Consider the following 24781-nt stretch of genomic DNA (forward strand, 5'->3'; position numbering starts at 1 on the left):
GGATTATAATCAAAACTTTTTAAATGAATAGAATTTTAATTAGTTACACCGGAAACCCTATAAGATTTGTTTATATCTAAATGTTGTTACCATTATAGTATCATTGCGTGCGCAAGCACAAGCCTCTTTTGTATTTGATTATTTAGTATATAAAATCACATTGTTGCTGCATCTTTTGTCTAGCCAGAAGTGTATGAGAGTGAGTGTGTGTAAAGTGTATATGGTTAATAATATATTCAGCATGATTGGTAAGTAAATATTAATTAAATGTTTTTATATTGCAAATGAGATGTACCTAACTTATTTATTTATTTATTAAGTGCGTACTGTTCAGTACTATATGTGCAAAGTAAGAACGCATTTTTTTTTAATTTATGTAAATATAGTTTTTATAACATAAAGATTCAGTTTTGTTTATAGTTACATATACGTCGCGATATAGTACCAACATATTTTAAGAACAATATGAATATACGATTCGTTTGCAAATAAGTCAAATGAAATTAAACAAACTGAACATTATACAAAAAAAATAAATAAATAAAATTTGACTATACTTGAAAATAATGGAAAAATAATAAAAATATGATAAAAGTATTTTTATGCTTACTTAAGTTGTCAATAATGCAATTCTAAATTGCCACACTAAACAGGTCATAGATAATTCGATTTTAAGAACACTTTCCTATAAACATTAATTCTGATTTAATTAAAAATAGCACATTTTGCAACAAGAGATAGATACAAAAAATTTTCATGTGTCAATTGTCCAGTATTAAAAAGGAAGTACCTATTTCATCTGAAGTTGAAAATGCTATTTTTTTCTACCCATACGTAATTTTGTGTACAATTTAATTCAAAATTCTATTTAAAACTACCACTGCAAGTAAAACGGTACACTGTAAAAAAATTTCACTCAAATTTCACTCAATTTTACTCAATAATGTATCAAGTTCTGTCCACATTTCGTTGAGTGAAATTTTCACTCTGTTAATATGAGTACAACTGAGTGAAATCAGAAATGAGTGAGTTTTACTCAAATCCGAGTTACTGCTAACTATCAATTGAGCGACTTTTGACTCTATTCTGAGTATAAAAAACCAATTTAGAGTTGACGTTTCCTCTAATATGATTTAAATTTAACTATTATTAAGTCATTTTTTATTCAGACATGGTTTTTAATTAACTAAATATTGAGTGCAAAAATAAATCACTCATAAATGATTAATTAGGATATACGTTAATTCACTTTGCGGGCCTCCTCCTGTCCTGGCTAAGACCCACCAGCTGAGACCAGCCGCCGCCGAATAAGGCCTGTTCTCCTGGCGATCACGCTTTTCTGGAGCACCTAACGGGCCCCTATCAACTGTGGTCGAGATTACAGAAGCAATATGTAAGTGGTGCCATCTTCACGGCGCCATTCAAATTACTCGAAATTAATACACATTTAAACTCACTCAGTACAGTTTTATCAACAAATCTCACATTTTTACAATTCAAAAGATTGACAACATTTTTTGCCATTTGCTTTGTATGGAACCCTTTGCAATCCATCATATACGTATTTATTGTTAATACAGTTGTATCAACAAATCTCAAGTTTGTGCAATTTGTATGGTTGGAAAATTTCCACATATTTACGCAAATAATTGCAATCAAATATTAATTTAAATTAATATTAATTAATTAATTTCATTTTCCGTTACAGCGTTTTCTCTCTATATCCACCTGGTACTTACATTTACAACAGTATATGGGTAAGTTTTAATTGTTACGACAGTATCGACACATCGCATTCTAATGATATGTTTTAACCATTAATTTATCTTTCAAAATAGCTTATACTAATATAACGATAACTTCTATTAAAAATTGTAGGTAGATACACTTTTATTGACGTATTTTATCAATACCGATAACGTAAACATGTACTTAGATAATATTGCTTCTATTTCAGATGGTCATGGGAGTGTAATAATTACAATGGATACTGCACTAGAGTCATAACCCAGTCAACACTTACGCCCACGTATCCCACCTTGGAAGTATGCAAATTGCTTTGTGGAGAGAAAGATCATTTAAATTTATGGCCATATCCAACCGGTAGTATCACCTCAGAAAAAGATATTTTACTAATTAATTCACAGTAAGTTGCGATAACTATAATGCATCCAGTGTTCCAAATATAGAATATTGATTTAAATTACAATTTACGAACAAAGTCTCATTAAATGAACCGATTTAATTGATAAAATATAGTTCGTCCTTATATTCAATTAACTAGAATAACGGGGGCAAAGTTGCGTAATCTGGGGACCAACATTATGCCTCTAAAAAATGAAGACTAATTAGTTTTCGAAATATTAAAAAAAAACGAAATCTTTGAAATCCGTATTTGTTTCATTTCAGCCTTGTTTGAAGTGATATTGAAAAAAAAGAACACTTTCCCATGGCAACTTTTTGCCCTCTATCGAATCAATTTTTAAATGTAACGTTTCGTCTTTCCAGGGCCATCACCAACTCCATTTTTTTTAAATAAGGCCCTGGAAATCTTATTCCATTTTTTGCCAGCCTTCATGGCCCCCAGTACTGTACTGCCTCAGCTCGAACCAGATTCTGACGTTTTGTCTGGAAAAATTCATCTTCAATGTATTCATTACAAATTTATCTATTTTTTTTTAGATTTCTATGTTTATTGAATTATCGTACACTCTAAATGTCGTTAGACTGATTTGTTAGACTAATGTTGTAAACTGCGATGAGTAGTAATTTTTTGTAATAAAATTAGTGCAAAAAAAGCTAAATGCATAATTTCTGCTATTTTCCAAATTAATGAAACCGATTATGTCATGCAGTAAATCGATTCTAATTTTTGTACTCGAAAATGGTGCGCCATAAGAAATTCAAATTGAACAAAGAATTAAAATATAAGTTTTATTGTGGCGTATCACTTTTTTCTTTAAAAATATCCAAAGACATGCCCGTGCGCACGCCACTGGTGAAACTGAGAATAATATTTTTATCGTACATGTATTGTTATTAACTGTTAAAGCTTGTAAAATTTCATTAAAATATTCGGGGCAGTTTCGGCAATATTTATAAATTTGCATTTTGTTTATTAAAAATTTAACACCCTGTAGATCGGAATGGAATATGCTAGATTAAGGAAATATATCACAAATTACTCGTACTATAACCTCCAGCAAGGAATGCATCGACTTGCCCAGCACCCTGTATATTATAAATATCCTTCGAGATATCTTCATATTTTAGACCTTTTAGACCAAATTTTACATGATTTTTTTAACCCAAATTTTTTTCTTACCATTAAAAAATTGTGGACTATTAGGGAAAAAAACTCTGTCTTGTTTGCTTGGTGTTTATAATCTCCAAATAATCTTTTTCAGGAACATAAAATTCGAATTGCAAGATACAACAACTAAAACGTTCTTAGACGATGTTGTTGACTATTTCCGCAGCAACCTAAACATAGACAAAAGTTCACCCTGTCAAGACTCCTCCAATATGATTATCGTTCTGCAATCAATGTCTGAGGACTTATCATTAACACTGGATACGGACGAAACCTACAGTTTAAAAACGAGTACCTTAGGTAGGTTTTTATTTTTTTCTTAAAATTTATAGCAGGTACCAAGTAAGTACCAATGCTCTCACAAGAGGCAAACAATCTTAATTGTGTTCTATTATTATAAGATGATATGAATTAAGTACATATAAAAAAAATTCGGGATCGCCAATACACTGTGTCTATGAAGCGAGCTTCCAATATTTCGAGAACACTCTATATAGCAATTAATCAGAAATGTTAAATGTCCTTTCATCGGAATGAAGACGGGCCAATACATGGTAGTCCCGAGGTAATGGGCCAAAATTCATGGGTAGATTCCCCAAGTAAAAATATTGCGATTTAGCCGAACTTATTTTAGTCCAAAAGTTGATAGTTAAAGAGATAGATACAGGGTGTTAAATGTAAAATATTATTTAAGTTTTTTTTCATTTATTCCTTAACAAATGCAAATATCCTCACAAAATTTTGGGGATTGGAGTTCTTTGAGTAGAGGAATTGAAATCTGTTCACATTGGTTAAAGTTCATAGAGGGCGCTAGCTGCAGTAGATCAAACGTGTTAAAAACGACATAACTTTTATGTACTCTAAGGTATCTCATCTTTGGTAACAAATTCTTATTTTTCAACTTTTTTTACACAAAAAAGGTATACTTTATTAAAGTAGTTATCTTGCACCGTTTTCGAGATATTTGGCTTTGAATCTTCCAATGCTGTTGCATTAAATTACAATTAAGTACCTACAGGTATTATTAATTTAGCGATAAAGTTTCTTAAGTAGGATTTGGACGAAAATCAAATAATTGATGTCTTCCACTTGTTTTATTGCTGTCATTTGTATGCTATTTTCTATTAAGTATTATTCGTATCTAATTAAAATTACATATTAGCTTACAAATTAAATTGTATACTCGTATACATAAATGTGAGTTTTTCGTTTTTGGAGTTACATGAAATCAGTTGTTTATGGAGAAACTATAAACACTTGAGAAGAACTTTAGTAGCAGGTTTTAAATGCTGCAAAGTCATTTCGCATTTTACTAATGTTTACTATTTTACTGTGCATTACAATTTTTAATTCTAAATAAACCCTTGTTTACATTTCTAAATTATTTTAATTATTTCAACTATTATTATTGGAAGTTTCACAGCCAAATATCTCGGAAACGGTGCGAGACAGCTACTTTCATAAAGTCTACATTTTTTGTAAAAAAAATTGGAAAATAAGAATTTGATACCAAAGATGAGATACCTTTAAGTACAAAAAAGTTTCCAACACCTTCAATCTACGGCAACTGGCGCTCTCTATGAACTATAACCAAAATGTGAACAAATTTCAATTCCTCTATCCAAAGAGCCCCAAACCCCAAAATTTTGTGTAAATACGAGTATTTGCATTTATTAAGAAATAAATGGAAATAAACTAAAATAATATTATACATTTAACACCCTGTATGTCTTTAACTATCAACTTTTGGACTAAGGTAAGTTCGGCTAAATCGCAATATGTTTGCTTCGGTAATCTACCCATGATTTGGCCCATTACCTCGGGACCACCCTGTATATAAATTTTATTAAAAAATTTTATTCTATTTGGTATAATATGTAAACTATGTAAACTTCTAAATACTATTAGATGCTGCTAATTTTTGCAACACCTGCTGACACTGAAAAACAGTATGTAATTTAGAAAATTCTTACAAACAAAACAATAATATTTATCGAAATATGTAGATTCAGAGAATGTCAATAAATACAACTAAAATGCGATGTGGGTGTCACAATATGAAACCGCGTGGAAAAAAACTGTCCATCACCATAAATGGGCCCCTTATGGCATATACACGAAAAACAAAGCAATAAGTATATCATTTTTTCTTTAAATGTGTTTTGAAAACGAAACGTCCGCCGACATGTTTACATTTGTTTTTGTAGTATTTAAAAAAAATAATAATGAAGATATAATCCAGATTTTCATTTCCCTAACTCATAAGACAGTTCTTTTTGTACACCTTTTAACGCCTGATGCCATCTTGTAACAATTGGTGTGTGAAAAATCGAACATTTCTTAATAATTCTCTAGTTGTATTATAACTAAACATATTTAATTAATTTTTAGATAACGAGTTCAGAGTTGAGATCATAGGAAATACAGTTTTTGGAGTAAGGCACGGTATTGAAACTTTACTTCAATTACTGGTCCCATATCAAAAAGGAGATGAGGTATGTCTAGCGACATTGAAAAGTGTTCAAGTATATGATAAACCAGTATACCGCCATCGCGGTTTACTGTTAGACAGCGCAAGAAACTACTTGTCTGTAAATACAATTAGGAAAAATATTGACGCTATGGCTGCTTCCAAAATGAACGTTCTACACTGGCATATAACTGACTCGCAAAGTTTTCCCCTGGAGGCACCGAGCTTGCCAAATATGACCAAGTAAGTTAAAAATGTCAAAGTTTTTGACTGGCTGAATCCGCATCCAATCTCAGAATTGCTTCATCGCGTTGGGTTTTCTTGATATCCTAGCCTAATAGTGCGAAAACACAGTTTATCGTTATATGTATGAGGTTATGTTACATTACGAAATAATTTTTCTCTACCAAATTAGTTATGCCATCTGAAAGCACAACTATTCTTCTTCAAAATCCAATTTGAATTGTTCGAATCTATATACTTTTTTCAAATCCGAGAAATGCCGAAATTAATTAGTTTGGCGTATACTTACGTCGATATCTGGAAATTGATTAGCATCAAATGAGAGAAAAATTACAAAAAATTTTGTGATTTTTTTAATATCCCTTAATTTCTGTGCCTAGTGTATTTGTAATTGTTGAGAAATTGAATCGTATGTGATCCCCTGTTGACGATGCTCCTAGCATTATCCTGGTTATTGAATTTTTACAATTCTTCGTATAATCAGAAGTACATAATTTTTAGTCTTCTGCTCAAATCTATAAAATATTAATCTTCAACGCTTTTTATAATTGAAACCCCTTAGTCTTTTCTAATTCCGATGCCAGTGGTTAGTTTAAGTTCGAATTTTACATATGGAGTAAGTAAGTAAGTAAAATCTTTATTAGTTCACTTTGCATAAGAATTACAAAATACCCTTAGGGTGTAGAACTCGTCAATTATACCTAGTAAAAAATAGTAAAACAGTTAAATATTTAAATATAAGAAGTAATATTAAATATAAAACAAGATGCACACCAATACTAACAATGCTGATAAGTAAACACGAACAAAATAATACAATTAATGCACTGATACATACATACATAGTATAATGACAATAAATCAATATATATTATCTTCAAAGAATTCCTTTAAATTCCTTTGTCTAAAAGAATTTTATTTCCCCAATATCTTTGCACGATAAATTTCTTATACCTAGAGGTAATTTATTATAAATTTTTAGTAATGAATATGGGACATTCCTTTGAATATAACTATATTTTACTATATTTTCAGTCACTAATGCATTTTTGTTTCTGGTATCATATAAATGAGATAAGTTAAAATCTGCGAATAAGTTTATATTTTGCTTAACAAATATAATTACTTCATATATGTATAAGCTCACTAAGGTAAGTATTCTTTTTTCAATAAAAATTTGTTTACAGCTATCTGTCTGTTTTATGTTTAGAATATTTCTAATGCATCTCTTTTGTAGTACAAATAAATCGATAGCATCACTAGAGTTTCCCCAGAAGACAATTCCATATTTTATTTGAGATTGAACATATTGATGGTATGCTATAAATGCTGTAGGAATATTAATATTTTGAGCTATTACTTTTAGAGCATAACAGTATTTAGCGATCTTTTGATCAACATGGTCTACATGGGTTTTCCAGTTCAAACGTGAATCAATCTTTACCCCCAAAAAGGAGGTCTAATTCAAAGATGTTATGATATCATTGCCAGTAGTATGTATAATCTCATTATCCTCCTTTTTGTATGTAAAGTTGATTATTTTTGTTTTTTCTTTATTTAATTTTAAATTATTTTTATAGAAATAGTCCCCCAGGGAATCTAATGTGGCGGTCACCATTTGTTTTAGGTATTCCTTATTTTTATTACCGATTATTATAGATGTATCACCAGCATACATAATAGTTTTTACATCAACTGTTGAGGGCAGGTCAATTGTGTATAAAATATACAACAAAGGACCCAATATCGACCCCTGAGGTACACCCCTTTCTATTAATACTACGTTTGATTTTATGAGAGCGCCAGTATCGTCCGTTTCTACAACACACTGCTTCCTATTCAGCAGGTAAGATTTTATCAATTCTGAGGCAACACCTGGAATGCCATACATTTGAATCTTTTTATTTAGAATGTCATGATCCACAGAATCAAACGCTTTGGATAAATCCAAGCATACAGCCATGATACTGTTTTTTTTTCATTTAATAATCTTGTAATTTCACACAATGCCTGATATATAGCCCTAGTTGTTGTTTTATTTTTCCTAAACCCGTTTTGTGCATTTGTAAGCAGATCATGACATTCCAAAAAAATGTAATATTCTGTTATAGATTATTTTTTCAAAAACTTTGCTTATATTTGACAGTAATGCAATAGGCCTGTATAGTTGTTCATTAGACTTTTTTCAGCTTTTTTATACACGGCCTTAACATGAGCAATTTTAAGATTTTCAGGAAAAATTCCTATTTTTTAATGTTAAATTATGTATGCTAGTGGAATTGATATTTCAGCCGCTGTAAATTTAAGTAATTTAACTGGTATTTCATCTTCCCCTACAGAATTAGTTTTTTAAACTCATAATTACATTGTAGACCTCATTTGGGTCGGTCGGAAGTAAAAATATGGTGTTATCGGAAAATTGATTGTCTTTTTCAACATTAATATGATTAATGTGATTGACTTGATCGCCTTGATTTGCAAAGAAGTTATTTACATTGTTCAAAACTTTTATTTTATTTTTTTCGGCAATATCAATATTTTTTAATATCGTATCGTCGTTTTTAGTTTTTTCCACTAAAAGTTTTCACCAAATTCCAAATGGCTTTTCCTTTATTTTTTGTTGACTCAATATATGACATATGTGCCCATGTTTTTGCCGTGTATATGACTTTTTTGAGAATACTGCTGAGAATACTGTTTATATATTTCAGTAGATATTTCGCGATTTGTACATACATATTTCTTTTATTTTTGCAAGATATCTTTATGCCTTGGGTGATCCAGTTTTTTGATTTTTTCATTTCTCTCAAAGTTTTTACCGGAAAAAGTATATTCATAATATTTTTAAATGTACTTACAAATCTGTTAAATGTTTTATTTGGGTCTTCCACGCAATAAACATCAGCCCAATCATATTTTTGCAGTTCTTGTTTAAATTGTTGCATTTTAGTTTCTGAAAAAAATCTCTTTTTGTTTATTTTAGTTTTTTTTGTTTCAGGTGCCTCAAGTTCCAGTAACTGGCCCTCGTGATCAGATAAAGCTGTTGTAATTACTTTACCTATATGAGCATTATCAAAGTTTATAAATATATTATCTATCAGTGACTGAGATTTTTTTGTTATTCTAGTAGACCCAAATATAGTTTGCTTTAAATTGTACATAAGTAGAAATTCCTAAAATTTTGAGCATTTATGTTGGCATCAATATTGAAATCTCCACATAAGATAACTTTATATGTTCTAAAAGAATTATGTGCTAGATTTAGTATTTCCGCTAGTGTTTGAAAAAATCTATCTAAATTACCCTTAGGGGGTCTATATATACACAAAATTAGCAATTTTAATTCCCGACAAACAACAGACGAACACTCTACATTACATTCAAGACTTTTTTGTTTTAAGAGAGAAATCTACTCTATCACGTTTGTAGCTAATGGATAATTGCTTAAAAATTATGTTTCACGTCTCATCTTTGAAGGATTGTAAAGCCCTTAGAAAACGTTCAGGAAGAAAATGTTCCTCATGAAACATTGCTGCAACGTCACTATGATAACTCCAAAAAAATTACACCCAATTAGGAAAGCTTTTTATTGATCTCCCTTTCCACAGGTATGGAGCATATACTGAAAAAAGCATTTATACCTCTACGGACGTTGAGGAATTAGTAGCATACGCAAAAATTAGAGGTGTAAGAATTCTTATGGAGATAGACGGGCCATCTCATGCTGGCAATGGATGGCAATGGGGAGAACAAGCTGGACTTGGAAACCTTGCTGTTTGTGTAAATCAGCAGCCTTGGAGGTCCTTTTGTATCCAGCCTCCATGTGGACAACTTAATCCTGCAAATCCCAATATGTATAAAGTGTTACAACAATTATATGGCGATATACAGCAAATGGTTCCTAACAGCGGTATATTTCACATGGGTGGCGATGAGGTATAACAAATTATACTTAACTTTCGCTTGGTATGTTCCAATAAAAACGTGATGCAATGAGAAAAATTCTTATTTTGGGGGCATATTTTTCAAAAACTATTAAACACATTTTTAAGAATTTAGGGAAGGATATAAAAAAAATTATGAAGTTCAATGAGATCCTGACAGAAAATTTTTGTCGGGTGGTGTGTGATGAAAATCTCCATAAAATTTCCAACTTTTTTTATAACTCCAGTTTTTAGAAATTTATTTGACCTATTATCTTATACTAGTCGAACGATATTCCAAGTTCTATAGTGGATATGTATCAACCAGCTCAGTTAAAATACAAAACAACATAATAAGACCAAAGATTGTGCTTTTATTTAATATCAACCATTCCTTGTTATTGATTGTTGTAGATAACTCTTCATTGTTATAATTACCTGAAAAATTTTAGGTATTTATAGCCTGCTGGAACGCTACAGAAGAAGTTCTTGATTACATCAAAGACAAACCCAGAACAGAAGAAACCTTCTTGGATTTATGGGCGGAATACCAAAATAAATCTGTAGCAGTATTTGATGCTGCCATTGGAAATGACAAAACGCGGATTGTGGTATGGACAAGTCACCTCACACAACCAGATGTAATCCAAAAGTATCTTCCAAAAGAGAGGTAATTTTGTAGTTATTATATTGAGCAGAACTTTCCTTGTCATTTGATGTCTTATTAACGTCTTGTAAATTTCTGCTAGTGCATCCATTGTCTTTAAGAGCTAACCACAGACGATATGGTTCCGCGTCCATATGCTCTTTTGGAATTGTGGTGCTGTTGCTAAATATAGGCCTTTGGCAAACACATTTGTGACATGGTCATCTAGTTGCACAAATGTTATGTTAACGACGTGAGACTTGTCTAGATTCGTTCGTTTTGGTATTTTCTTCGAGAAACAGTTTCGGAACTTTCTTTTCCTACTTGTTTATGGTTTTCTCCCCATATGCATGTCTCCAGTGTCTTCTAGATACCATTAAAAATCCAGGACCAGTATGTGACTTCAAACCAAACATATGTCCCCACAAAAATTTAAACCGATGGCGTGGCGCCCAACTCAAAAATTATTCAACTACCAACAAAGACATAAGTATGTTTTCGATCCATTGTTAATTTTGCTGGTTGAATATACCAACATCGCACTTGGTGGTGTCAAAATTGTTCCCTTAAAGATAAAAGTTGACATGTCTCAATATTTCTTTTAAACAGACTGTACAGAGTTCAACATAGACGCACGGATATAAATATTCTTAATATACCATATAACGAGCGTTCAAATAAAAACGTGGTCAAGTTGGTTCTGAAAATTTGGACGTAGGGCGTAGCGTATAGCAAATCAACTTAAACGTCATCTGTCAAAGCGCTATATCGCCGCTATCAATTTGAATATTTTCGTTTTAAAAAGCGTTTAAAATGGTGTTTTCTCAAGAACAAAGTGTTTATCATAGAGTCCTACTTTAGAAATGGACGCAAGATTGATGGAATATGGAAGTATTCTATTGAGGAATGTTTCATAGAATTTCAAAATCAATTTCCCGGCGTTGTTGAGTACAAAATTTTTCAAAGTGCAGTTCAGCGTTGTGTTAATGTTTTTCATGAAACGGGCAGTATAACAAGAAAATAATGAAGCGGCCGACCTAAAAAGCGGACTGAAGAATTAAAAGAAAATGTCCAACAAATAGTGGAAAATGCGCCAAGAACTTCTGTACGTGTTTTATCACAAATGGTGGGAGTATCAGTCGGTACCTGCCACACAGTGTTAAAAAAGATTTGCGTTTGTTCTCCTATCGTTTAACTTGTCAGCAAGAACTTCATGAAGTTGATTTTCCGCGACGGGCTGTATTTTGTGAATGGTTTTTAAACAACTACGGTGAACTTCATAATATCACCTTTTTTTTCTGATGAAGCCTGGTTTCATTTAAGTGGTTACGTAAACTCACAGAATATGAGAATGTGGTCTTCTGAAAAACCAAATAACTTTTTTGTCCAGGGCCCTCTACACGCTCAAAAAATTGGAGTTTGGAGTGCTCTCAATCGAAGGAGGATTTATGGACCTATTTTTTTTTAATGGTACTCTTACTGCGCAAAGGTATAGAGAAGAAATTATCGCTCCTTTTGTTAACCAGCTGGAAGAAAACGAAATTACAAACTTTTACTTTCAACAAGATGGCGCAAGGGCACATACGGCAGGCGAGACGATGAATATGTTGAGGGAAGTTTTCCAAAATCGACTAATAAGTCTCAATGCTGAACATGAATTTCCACCGAGGTCATGTGATATTACGCCGTGTGATTTCTTTTTGTGGCCTTATCTTAAAAACACTATTTTTGAACTGCCTATTCCTGATTTAAACCATCTGCAGGCTCGACTTATAGACAAGATTCGTGAAATTAACAATACCCCGAGCATCTTAGAAAATGTCTTTAATTCTTTGAGGAACAGGTGCGAAAAGTGCTTGGAACAAGGAGGGGCACACTTTCAGCAGCTACTTTAATTTATTGTTATAACAAGGAGGGGGACACTTTCCGCAGCTCCTTTAATTGTTTGTTATTGTTATCACGATTATTCTTTAAAATAAAGTTATATAGTTGAGAAATGAGGTTAAGTTGGTCGCTATAAGCTACTCCCTACGTCCAATGTGTTAGAGCCAACTTCGACATCGTTTTTATTTGAACGCTTAGAAAGTGGTAATTCTAATCTTCTTAGACGTTAATTGGAGCAACAATTATTAAAAATCTCTTTAATCGCACCTAAGGGAGATGAGGTGATCTGTATTTTTTTTAATTTGAAGGTAAATAAAAAATAAATATGGAGAAAAAAAACAAACGGTGTTGAGTAAGGAATATTATTATGATTTGCCCTGTACACCATTTATATAAACGAATTAACATATTAAAAATGTTTAAAAGTTTTTTTATAAATGCATAAGATGACGTTTTAAAATTTCAAAGTATCTCAAAAACTAAGATCTGAAACTGAATAATTTATCGTTAAGCATCTCGCAAATACATGTTTTATCATCTCAGGTACATCATTCAGACTTGGGTGCCTGATACAGACCAAGATTTAATTACATCTTTAATAAAACTTGGATATAAAGTTATAATATCCACAAAGGATAAATGGTACCTGGACCACGGTTTTTGGGGAAGTACCTCGTATTATAATTGGAGAGCCGTTTACAACAACAAGATGTATAGTCAGTTACACCAATCAGTATTAGGAGGAGAGGTATCTTTGTTTAACTTTTTAATATTTGTCCTGTAAAAGAATAATAACACAGCCATAACAAATACAGCCACACAAAAAAAGTAGTCTGTACTTTTCATGCGACATTTGTTATTGGTAGTGTTTTTGCCTCCTGATTACGAATCCGGTGTCAGAATTGAGTTATCACATTACAGGAATTTCCTAACCTCAAAAAAAAACAGGTCAAAAATACCAAAAATTCACGAAAAACTGCTAGGAAAAGTACAAAAAATGTGTTTTTTCTATATTCAAATGTTCATTTATTTGGTTAAAACCCCGCCGAACGTGAATCGGCGGTCAGAATTCATGTTTTTTTTTTCTAACCTAAAAAAACAGGTCAATTAAGGTCAGATATCACGAATTTTCAAAAAATAACAGATCCACGGCAAATTTGGCATATGGGGGTTTTCGGGATCACTGATCACGAACCCAAGGTCAATTTTGCAAAATTCAAGAGGGCGGATCCAAGACGGCCGACCAAATTTTCAAAAAATAACACATTCGCTCCAAATTTGGTATACGGCGGTTTTCGGGGTCACTGATCACGAATCCGAGATCAGACTTACAAAATTCGTTTTTAAAAATATAATCAATTACCTATGTACTTTATTTCCCGAGATTGACCCATTTTTATTTTTCTTGGTATTGTTTTTATTAGGTTTGCATGTGGGGAGAATTGGTGGACGATTCGAATGTAGAATCAAGGGTATGGCCTAGAGCGGCCGCTGCCGCAGAAAGACTATGGAGCAATCCACAGACTACAGCACGTGCAGCAGAAGGAAGATTTTTCTCCCACAGGGAGAGACTGGTGAAGAGAGGTCTTAAAACTGAAGCAGAAATCCCACAGTGGTGTGTCCAAAATGAAGGAGAATGTTCATCGTATTTATAGTTTATTTTTCTTAAATAAATAGAACAAGAGAAACATGACAAGAAAGGCCTTTGGCCATGATCATGGAAACGTGCATTCCTAAAAGTAGCACTGCTGAAGGGGCTCCTTCTTCCCATTTTCGTACAGTGTGTTCAGCTACTTGCATGAACTGTCTTACAACTAAAGAATATTGACACTAAAATATAGGAATGTATATTAAGTTTGACATATTTCAATAAAATATCTAAATACAACAATTTGTTCAAAATGAATTTTTTTTTTAGTGTCCTGTTGTCAAATTTCATGATTTAACAGAAATATGGGAAATTTTATTATTGCAAATAAAATTTCTACACCACACACCCCTGAGATACCGTTAGGTATATTTTATTTTCAGATAAAAAGTAGATTATAAACGTTTGAAATAATTACCCTCAACTTATAACAAAACTATACAAATTTAATATATTAATTGCCTAGTCCAGTACAATAAATTAAGATATATATTGGGCAGCATTTTGTAAAACATTAATTGTAAAATCAGCATCCTCTTTAGTAACACACATTGGTGGTTTAATTCTTAAAACCTAAAAAACAATTGAAATGTATAGATAACCAAAAAAAAATGTTGATGTAGAGATTCAGGTGTTGAGCTTTTATCGAAACATTAAAAGAAATTAATTGTATCATTATTACATATATAGGACATTCCACGTCAGCCAGGCCAGTACACTGTAAAAAAATTTCACTCAAATTTCACTCAATTTTGCTCAATAATGAATCAATTTCTGTTCCCACCCGATTGAGTAAAATTTTCCCTCTATTAGTATGAGTAGAACTGAGCGAAACTATTGCATCAGGAATGAGTGAGTTTTACTCAAATCCGAGTTACTGCTAACTATCAATTGAGTGACTTTTGACTCTATTCTGAGTATATAAAGCCAATTTAGAGGTGACTTTTTCTCTAATATGACTAAGCTGCCACAGTGGTTTCTACAAAGATCTGTTTTAAAGACAATATTTTAAGTCTCGATTAAAGGAATTGGTGAACTGATCGGAAGAATAGATAACCTATACTTTACGTTACAAATACGTAATTATAGATAACAATTTAACTATCCGTTTATTTAACCAAATATTAATCGAGATTTAATATATTGTCTTTAATTATTGTAATTAAATCACTGCATTTAACTACAATTTTAACTATATTAACCAGATAAACCGATACTTGTCGAATTCCAAAGCACACCATACGCCATACTGCCATCCACCACGTCATGGTCACGAGACATCCTAATGGAACGATGGGAACAGACAAAGACAATGCATCTGGATATGAAAAAGGGTGGGATTACTCAGTAATGAGGATATTTACTCTGATTTAGGTGCAAGTGCACCAAATACTAGTTTATGTGAAAAGTTAATATAAGTAAATATAATCACAAATGAGTAAAATGATCAAAATGTCCAATATCGAGTGAAAATGTACTCAAATTTCACTCATTGGATTCACTCCGATTTTTTTACAGTGTAGGATAGGTTAATAAAAAACTGCCTCCTTCTGGTTACCATGTTGGTCTTCACCATGTTGAATTTATTGATTTATTGAATAAAGGGTAAATTTTCACTTTTCAAATGACATATTTTTGAATCAGTAAATAAGACGTTTCTAAAATTAGCGTGGTTAACTTATTTTAAGACGCTATCTTGAGTCGGTCATATTTAATTTCAAATTTTCATTAAATTTATATCATCCTATCAGCAAATGTAATTCAGTAATGAGGAGTGGTAATTTACTACAGACATTGCAAAATTGGCCAAAGCATATTTTCCATTTTACACGCCATATTGGATCTGCCATGTTACATATTTAAAAAAAAAACATAATCATTGCTACCCTTAACACTTACTTCATATATCATGTTTTTGTTAATTTTGTAAGCTTTTTAACCAATAATACAGTTGGACTGTGTTGGGTGCCAGGACACAAAGACACTAGTGAGAACGAGAAACATGATGAACTTTCTAGTAAGGGATTCGAGAAAGGGCTCACTGACCCGGAGCCCTTCTGCGGTAGATCTCCCAGTGTGGTCAGGGGAGCTCTGGGCAAATGGACTGAGACAGAACGCAGGAAATACTGGACTTCAAGGCCAGGGCATTCTAAGGAACTTATGGAATATCCTTTGAAGGAAAGAGCAAATGAGTTGCTGAACTTGAATAAAATTGTACTCAGGAGAGTGACGGAACTTATAACAGGACACTGTCACTTTAAAAAACATCTACATAAGCTAAAACTTGTAGACGCTCCTGGGAAGACCCTACTTGGAACCCAAGGAGCTGAAAGAAGTGTCGGCAAGGAAGCTTTTGGATATTGTTAAAAGGGCAAACTACTTGATGAATGAATGATAATGAATAGGATAAAACCAACCACCGTGAGCCGTCATTTTGTTTTTTTCAGAAACAGCAAGTGGCATTCGACGAAAATGTTGGTACCCTTTTTTGAATGTAATAAATTTTGGGCAGAGGGTGCCCCTGTTGACATGGAATCTCCCATACATATTTTTTTTTAATAATTTTACAAAATAATTTTGTATATGTTTTTCAATTATTGATATTATCTACATTTAATTAGGGAACTAAATTTTTAAATTCATATGTCTATTTTATATAGTTTCATCCGATGTTTTTGTACTTACATTTCCATATAAACCTCCTTTTCCAATAATAAGACCCTGATCTCTACAGTACTCCCAAAATCTCATAAATGTCTTTGGATCTAACGGTTCTCTGGTTTTCGAATCGGAAACTAATTCAACACCAATCATTAGTCCTTTACCGCGCACGTCACCAAAAACAGGGTATTGAGATTTTAGTTCAGCCAGCTTTAGTAGGAGGTAAGTACCGACTTCTTTACTATTTTCCTGCAGTTTTTCATCTTCGATTATCTGCGGTGTACAAGACAATTAATAGTGCTGAAATTAATTAATAGTTCTGGTACCGCAATATTTTAAATTTTAATTTATACGGAAAATGTGTAATTGTGGAAGTTTTTGTTAAAAATTTTATTACGTCAGTTCAAACCGTTACTTATTTATTATAGGGGGAATTTAAGTCAACTGAAGTCTCAAATCTTACTTTTAAAATAGTTTTCCATTAATATCATAGTCTCTAAGTGAGAACCTGTAACAGCGCACATTGTTCTTGCAGCAGTAGAAAGCGATATGTCTTCTGAAACTGATAACCAACTCGAAAAGTTTTCAGCTATAGAAATTTTACTATGGACTTTTTCGTTTGATGTTACAACACGATTGATGTTTGTAATAGCCTAAACGACCTAAAGCTCGGAAATAATGGAACGCCTCAATAAATGAAAGAAAGACAATTAAATGCATGCTTTTGTATGTGTGTACAAATGTGTATGAATTTTTCTTCATATTTCAAGCTTATTAACTATTTTCAATCCTGGTAAACATTGGTTAACGAATAAATTTATTCCACTTACATCTAATACCGTAAGACCCACAGCACAAGCAATCGAGTTTCCTCCATATGTATTAAAATGAGCAGCCTTCGTTAAACTATTTGCAATGTCAGGTGTAGTTACTACTGCTGCCAAAGGAAACCCGTTACCGATACCTTTCGCCATTGTAACGATATCCGGTAAAATTCCATGCATCTCGAATCCCCAAAAATGTTCACCGGTCCTTCCAAAACCTGTTTGAACCTGAAATAAAACCGATAAGCTGTAATTATTTTTTTATATATTCCATAATAATAAAGTAAATACCTCATCTGAGACGAAAAGTCCGCCTTGTCTCTTGACTTTAACATACACTCTCTTAATATAATTTCTCGGATACTGAACAGTACCGCCGACCCCTTGTATGGATTCAGCCCAAAATGCTGCTATATGGTTTTTGGGAATGTCGCAATCTAGTTTGCGCTGAAACTGTTCCACATATCTCAAACCAGCTTCACATTCTTCCGTACAGGCACAAGTTCTGTCGGTCTGTACAGGACTGTCTCTACATTTATTTCCACCCCATATGCCACTATATACATCTGGGACCATTGTCTGTAAAATTTACATGAAAGAATATATTAAATTGGGGACGTAACTTTTAATTGAATAAGGATAAGGACATTCGTCAGCAGAATCACCAGAAATGGACCGGTTTCGAAGTTGTACTAAATAAATGATAGAAATGACAATTTCTTTTCCGTCTTTTGAGCCTAGACGAGTTCTGAACAGCCTTGCTATTTTGCTATTTTGCCATTGTTGTATAAGATAGTAGGTAAGTTTGTAATTCTGTAAATATAACACATTGCCTGATTGATCGCTTCCTCACTCCTAATATTCACACATAGCTTGTTTGATACAATTCTGCTACCTCTGGTGTACTTTAGCTTTCAATAGGTTAAACCCTTGGATATACTATGTTTTCACTATAGCTGCTGTGGTGTTTCCGCACTATAAACATAAACTTACGCTCGAGACAATCGTCCCCGTAGACAACGCCGTCGCCCAGGCATCGTAGCGACTAACACTTCCCGCGAATTACAAAGTGCACGTCGCAATGGCCTGCTCTATTCCTTTATTTAAATCATATTGAATTCTTTTCAGAGAAGGTTTGAAATATAGCAAATTTGCAAGGCTTTCTTTCTCACGCTGTTTGAAGCAAACATCTAATCATAGACAGTTGTAAATATTGATGAAAATCGACAAATATCCCTACAGTTTGATACAAGTTCTAAAATTGGTGATTTTTAATCATTTTTCAGCAATTCCGAATGTATCTATTTTTTTATATTCCACTTCAAATAATGTGTCTATTTTATGTATTGAAGCAAAATTTGCTTATCTTATTATTTAGTTGCCATTTGATTAGAAAGGTACCTACTAAATCATCAGTTATAATACTTCGATAAAAAATATAAATGTACAGTTTAAAAATATATATAATTTTGTATACGATTTAAAACGATATCGCGACTACTTTTCAGAAGTAACTCCTCTCGTCAAAAAGTAATAATTTTTCCAAAAATAATTCCAGAGGACTCCATGACCCTTTAAAGATGGGCCGTGAAACAGTTTTTGATCAATTACCCAAAAACCATTGAATATACACTCTAAGTTTATACATTTCAGTTTTGAACCAGCCCCATAAACAGTGAATCTAGTGCTGTCAGGTCTGGAGATCTTGGAGGACAACTAATAGGACCATCGCGGCCAATCCAACGCCCTGGAAACCTCTCGTTCAAATGTAGCTTGCCTGGATGAGCGAAATGTGCATCGTGCTTGTAATATATTCGCATTCTCATGTTTATAGGAACGGCTTCTAATAGTACCTATTTCTAATTCACTTTTTAAAAAATGTAAGAAGTGGTCTCCTATGAGTCGATACTCCAAAATGAAAGAGCCAATTAAATAACTATCGATCATACCAAAGCACACGTTTACCGAAAACCTATGTTCAAAATTACTTTCGGTGTTGTGTTAGGATTTTCGTCTGACCGTACATAAGACTTCCAAGTATTAATTATGCCGTCACTAACAAATATCCTTCTTTTGAACTAACAACTTATTTCAAATTTTTAAAATTTGTAATTACCTACCCTACAACTTGAAAACAAATGAAAATCGCATAACATTTGAATTTTTCCTTATTACATTGACGTATAGAATCCATTCCTGGAGTTTGGTGCGATTTTCCAGACTCACCCTGTATATCGCTTAAGACTTGATGCAATTCTCCCATAAACACTGTTTCCAAACAAAATTTTTAAGGAAAGTAACCAGTTCAATCGGGATTAGGAGAGGTCTTAGGGAAGATAAAAGACGAAGATATAGAAAACAAAGATAAAAGTGAATATGAGATACGTAATTGTAGAAAAGTTACTTCTACTATTCTTATGGTTTTTGACAATTAATGAATGAATGAATACGTAAATTTTAGAGTAAAAAATTTGATTGGGAAATGATCTATCGAAATCCATAAAAGGTGGTTTTACGCAACATCAGATAAGATGTTTTTTTTGACAACTAAAATTTCTTTAATATTTCCTGTTCCCTGTGCTACTAGTTAACTTGAAACTAATGTATTTAGTGGTCCTTGATCAAAAACTAAATTACGAGTTCCATATTTGAAGGATTGTAGAGCCCTTAGAAATTGTTTTGGTAAAAGTATTATTCTTTTGCTTTTGGTTTGTTCCGATGAATGGAATCAGTCCTGAAAGTTTATCGTTACTTCGCTGTTACACCTAATAAGTAACAAATAGATTAAGAGGAAACGCCTAATATAATTCTATTTTGATTTACCTTAGAAAATCCCGCACCACCAGGGACTGGGTACTTGTAATAATTATTCGACGTCAGTCCCATAACTTCATAAGTCATTCCGTGGTAGCAGTTATTTAAAGAAAACACATCGAACTTCCCCGTGTAAGCTCTAGCCATTAACAGAGCCAAATCGTTCGCTTCTGATCCACTGTTTACGAAGTAAACGCACTAGAACAAATATTCATCATTTATCAACATCATTTACAAAAATTATTGTGAAACGGTATTTTACCTTCAAATTACCAGGTAGGGTTTCTGCTAATCTCTTTGAGTATTCATGGATTTTTGGATGATAATATATGTTGGAAACATGTCCTAAAGTTTTCATTTGTTCGGTAACAGCTTCTGTAATCCTCCTATTAATGAAAATGTAAATATAAAACAAAGTTCCTTTTATTTTCATTTCCATACTGAATAAATTGGTGGGAATTTTGAAGTTACTATCAGAAACGCTTCCAATATGCCATGAACTCTCGAGATTTTTGAACACTTCACTACTTGAATAGTTTTAACTTGCTAAGTATTACCGTTGACAATATGGTTTATATACTCAAAAATACAGAAGTATACATACTTACATTCTAAATATTTTTCATGGTCTGTTTTCTTGAAAATACTATTTGCTGGATTTTACTTAAACACCGAATAATGAGCGGTGGCTTAAACTTTCTGGGACATGCTGTATAATTACCTATTTAATATTTCCTATTTACGTACCAACCTAACCATTAGCAAACAATTTTTGTGTTTACTTACGGATGACAATGCCCTACAGAAACTGTACAAATTCCACCAAACATGTCCAAATATCTATTCCCATAGATATCAAAGAGCCATTGCTTATGACCTTGATATAGCGCTAGAGGTTTGCTATAATATGTGGTTAAAACAGGGTTTAAATTTTTTCTTCTAATATCTGTTAATTTTTCTATTGAAAGCCCCTACAATAAAAAAATAAATAGGTAGGTATATAAAAATATTAATCCAACAAAAGTGCAAGAACAACATTTAACATTTTTAAATTTATGCAAAAAAATAGAATGTAACAGCCAGGGGCGGCCTTAACCATTGCGAGGCCCTTGTTCTTTATGAAATGTACGTCAATCGAATGATGATTTGAGAGAAATGCAAAAGTTACAAATTTTGAGTTTTCAAATATTAAGAGATTTTTAAAAGTTAACAAATACAAAGCCGACAAATTTTGAATAATGATAAAATAAGGTACAAAATTCAAACATATTTTTACAAGCTTTTATTTAACTTGCCTTGTTAGTTTGGATCAAATCTAAATTTTAAAACAGTTATCCTCAACCGATTGAGTTGAAATTCTGCACACACCTTTAGTTTGGATAACAATGCATGGTTAGCTAAGTAACATCATTCTAAATCCAATATGGCGGACTCCCAAAGATTGCGAACCAGTTATTTTTTGATATGGGTATTAAATGTAAGGGTTTGCTGAGAAGAATACGAAAATAAAATGACGTCACTAAAAGCTTGTTAAAAATATATGCATGAACTTATTCAATTATGTTTTACATGCAAAATATAAAAAATATTATTATCCACTGATAAATTAATTGATATCGATTATTAAATCTAAACGAGAAATATTATTTATTCACATATTACTGCTTATTAGGTATTAATATATGTATTTACTATGAATTATCAAACTTTATTTTATTGTCATATATCTGTATAACTAATGGCTAAGGATAAAATAAAGTTTTAAATATAAACCTTTTTTTTACTCGGGTTGTTGCCCTGCAAGAGCGAGGCCACAGGCGATTGCCCTGGTCGCCACCCCCTAAGGCCGCCTCTGGTAACAGCTCCTGCTACATCTTCATTTCTTTCAATAATTTTATTTTATTCATTTATTTTGTCCTTAATTAATGTTGTAAAAGAGTAAAATATTTCTGGTCATTGTATCTCATACGTTCCAGTATTAAATCTTAATCTTCGAAATTTCACTTCAGACAACTTAGAAAAGCACGTACTGATATTGTCTCAACTCTCGTTTTTAATTTTACGTGTTTTCTTAACTTTTATTTTTGCCGTAACTGTTTAGTATTAAGTGCTGCAACATTATTTTGTACATCCATATTCATATCTACATTAGTGAATTTTGTTATTTTCACGGACGGTGATTTTCTTGTAAGGGCTTTTAAGCGTATTTAATTAATATTTTTAGTAAAGTCTGGTATAATCAAGCTAAATATGACAATTTGCATGAAGAGTGAAATGGCAGATACGATAAAACGTATTGTCAAAGCGATGAAGCGGTAAAAAATTTAGAAGAAACATAACAAAGCAGGTTTAAATTTTGTTTTGGTTTATATATTTCGTAAGATGTCTGTGCCTCAATAAAAGGTCAATATGGACACATATTAGTAAAGATAGAAGCTTTTTTGACATATTTCCTAAAAAATGCGCATTTATATAACATTTTTCTAACATCGGCAGCACTACATAATTGATCTACGTTTACGTTCTGCTGCAATAAAGTCAGCGATTCTCATAAAGTTTCCCATTAAACAACCATTAATCTGACTTTTTTTGTTCGTAATTATTTCGTAAAATACACCCATTCTTCCTCACAAATATATAAGTCAAGTTAAAAAAACTTTCTTATGATATCAAGACTGTACTAAAAACAATTGGAATTACATTTTGGAAATACAAGCCAAATATATACATTTTTTATAAATAACACTGTATATTTCTATACATTTAAATATATAGTTTCTTTAAAATTACAGTAACATAAAGTTGAATAGGTGATATCTAATAATAAGAGAATTTTGGACAAAAGTTTGCAACAAAAGAGTACCTATACTTTGTCCTTTTTGCCGTATATCTTTATTATTAGAGGTATATCTATCAAATCTGATACCACCATCTGAGAAAGCTAATCCTGTACAAATTTTATTTAATGAATTGATTTTCTAAGCACACCTTCCTACAACTTTGGCAATTTCTTTATAAATGTGAAAGTAACAAAAATAAGGGGGGAATAGAATGTTATGCTATGTTCATAACCCTGTGTATTAATGTTTGTTTCTTTGTATAGATACGAAATTCTTTCTTCTATGTAATCTAATTTACCTTATAATCCTTAGGAGTAAAATTACATTTGGGCAGTTCAACTGTTGAAGAAGCAGCTGAACTAAATTTTCTCAAACATTGTAAACCTTTATCCATTATAATACACTTTTTACATTCACACTACACGAATAACTACTCAGTTGCATTACAAATTCTGTTCCCATTTTATGTAAAGTTAAATTACCAAACAATAATGGACCTTGATGCGTAGATAACATTTTTTAAATAAATAATAATTGTTGAATAATTTATCAGTACACATTTGAATCAATTTTTGATAAACCAAATTACTACTAAAATATTTTGATATACATCAAGTATAGGGTGGATTGGCGACGTTACGATAAATTTTCAAGGTTGATTCCTCTCGCCAAATAAACAAGAAAAGAGCGACGATTTTTTCTAGAACGATTCCTAAGAACTCCTAAATATTTCTTGAATATAAAACACAGTTTTTGATAAATTACTTAAAAACTTATTAAGACTGATAAAATCCAGTTATTTTATAGGAGTCAGTCATCTACATGGAAAATTTGGTCAATATCAATCACCATTTCCAAATAAAGCTTTTGTATCTTTTGAGTTTTTTTCATAGAATACGAGGAAGGCCAAAAAATAACTGGATGGAATTCGCTGCGCGCGCCGTTCTTGTAGTTTGGTCTTCTGCCGCTAGATGGGTGCTACGTGTTATAGCGAGCCCTTGAGACAGTCTTCATCGGACAACTATTTCAACCTCTTCAGTTTCCTAAAATTGTTGATGTTCGAAAACAGCGTGCGCCATTGAAATTTTGTTTTCTGCTGGATAAAAGTGCATCGGTCGCAGTTCATATGTTGTCTACAACTTAGAAAGAACCTGCCTTGAAACGAACTCAGTTATATATGCGTCGTATTCGGTATTCAAACATGTCGCTCGAAGACATTCAACCCCCGGGTAGGCCTTCCACGTCCAGAACTGATGAAAACGTGGAAAAAATTCGGGCGCTTGTATACAAGGAAGGACAGAAGGCGTAATGTACTTGCTGAATTATTTTGTCTTTCGTGGAGCTCAGTGCAACGCATTTTAGCCGAAGATTTGCAAATGAGAATCGCGGCGAAATTCATTCCTTGCTTGTTGACTTCTGGACAAAAAGCGACTCGTATCGCTGTTTACCGTGACTTGTTGGGCCACTTCCCTTGCCCGAAAAAGGCCCAGCAAGTCAAATCACTTGTGAAGACAC

At 32.4% G+C, this 24781-nt stretch overlaps 2 protein-coding genes across 2 annotated transcripts; one reads left to right on the forward strand and one right to left on the reverse strand.

Annotated features, from left to right (window-relative positions):
- LOC108905227 (chitooligosaccharidolytic beta-N-acetylglucosaminidase) lies at positions 1-14161 on the forward strand. The gene is made up of 9 exons (XM_018708020.2): positions 1-248; positions 1709-1757; positions 1958-2146; positions 3408-3613; positions 5705-6026; positions 9635-9962; positions 10402-10619; positions 13023-13227; positions 13904-14161. Exons 1-9 carry the CDS (start codon positions 194-196, stop codon positions 14132-14134), a joined length of 1803 nt encoding a protein of 600 aa, XP_018563536.1. The 5' UTR covers positions 1-193; the 3' UTR covers positions 14135-14161.
- On the reverse strand, positions 14123-23683 carry LOC108905228 (alanine--glyoxylate aminotransferase 2, mitochondrial). Its single transcript, XM_018708021.2, has 8 exons — positions 23565-23683; positions 21213-21397; positions 20689-20812; positions 20436-20624; positions 17904-18191; positions 17619-17840; positions 16813-17061; positions 14123-14700 (listed from the first exon to the last, which is right to left on the reverse strand). The coding sequence occupies exons 1-8, from the start codon at positions 23658-23660 to the stop codon at positions 14608-14610; spliced, it is 1446 nt and encodes a 481-aa protein (XP_018563537.1). The 5' UTR covers positions 23661-23683; the 3' UTR covers positions 14123-14607.
- Between the last annotated feature and the right edge of the window lie 1098 nt (positions 23684-24781).

The sequence above is a fragment of the Anoplophora glabripennis genome, unplaced genomic scaffold, assembly GCF_000390285.2.
Source record: "Anoplophora glabripennis isolate ALB-LARVAE unplaced genomic scaffold, Agla_2.0 scaffold68, whole genome shotgun sequence".
Classification (NCBI taxonomy): domain Eukaryota; kingdom Metazoa; phylum Arthropoda; class Insecta; order Coleoptera; family Cerambycidae; genus Anoplophora; species Anoplophora glabripennis.

What these genes read in the sequence shown, in the direction of transcription:
- LOC108905228 (XM_018708021.2), bottom strand. Translation starts at nt 23,660, where the DNA reads ATGGATAAAGGTTTACAATGTTTGAGAAAATTTAGTTCAGCTGCTTCT. An exon ending in TTACTCCTAAGGATTATAAG is followed by an intron (nt 21,398 to 23,564) that starts GTAAATTAGATT and finishes TTTTTATTGTAG; the next exon opens with GGGCTTTCAATAGAAAAATT. An exon ending in TGGGTCTTACGGTATTAGAT is followed by an intron (nt 17,062 to 17,618) that starts GTAAGTGGAATA and finishes TGTACACCGCAG; the next exon opens with ATAATCGAAGATGAAAAACT.
- LOC108905227 (XM_018708020.2), top strand. Translation starts at nt 194, where the DNA reads ATGAGAGTGAGTGTGTGTAAAGTGTATATGGTTAATAATATATTCAGC. An exon ending in TTTAAAAACGAGTACCTTAG is followed by an intron (nt 3,614 to 5,704) that starts GTAGGTTTTTAT and finishes ATTAATTTTTAG; the next exon opens with ATAACGAGTTCAGAGTTGAG. An exon ending in AATCAGTATTAGGAGGAGAG is followed by an intron (nt 13,228 to 13,903) that starts GTATCTTTGTTT and finishes TGTTTTTATTAG; the next exon opens with GTTTGCATGTGGGGAGAATT.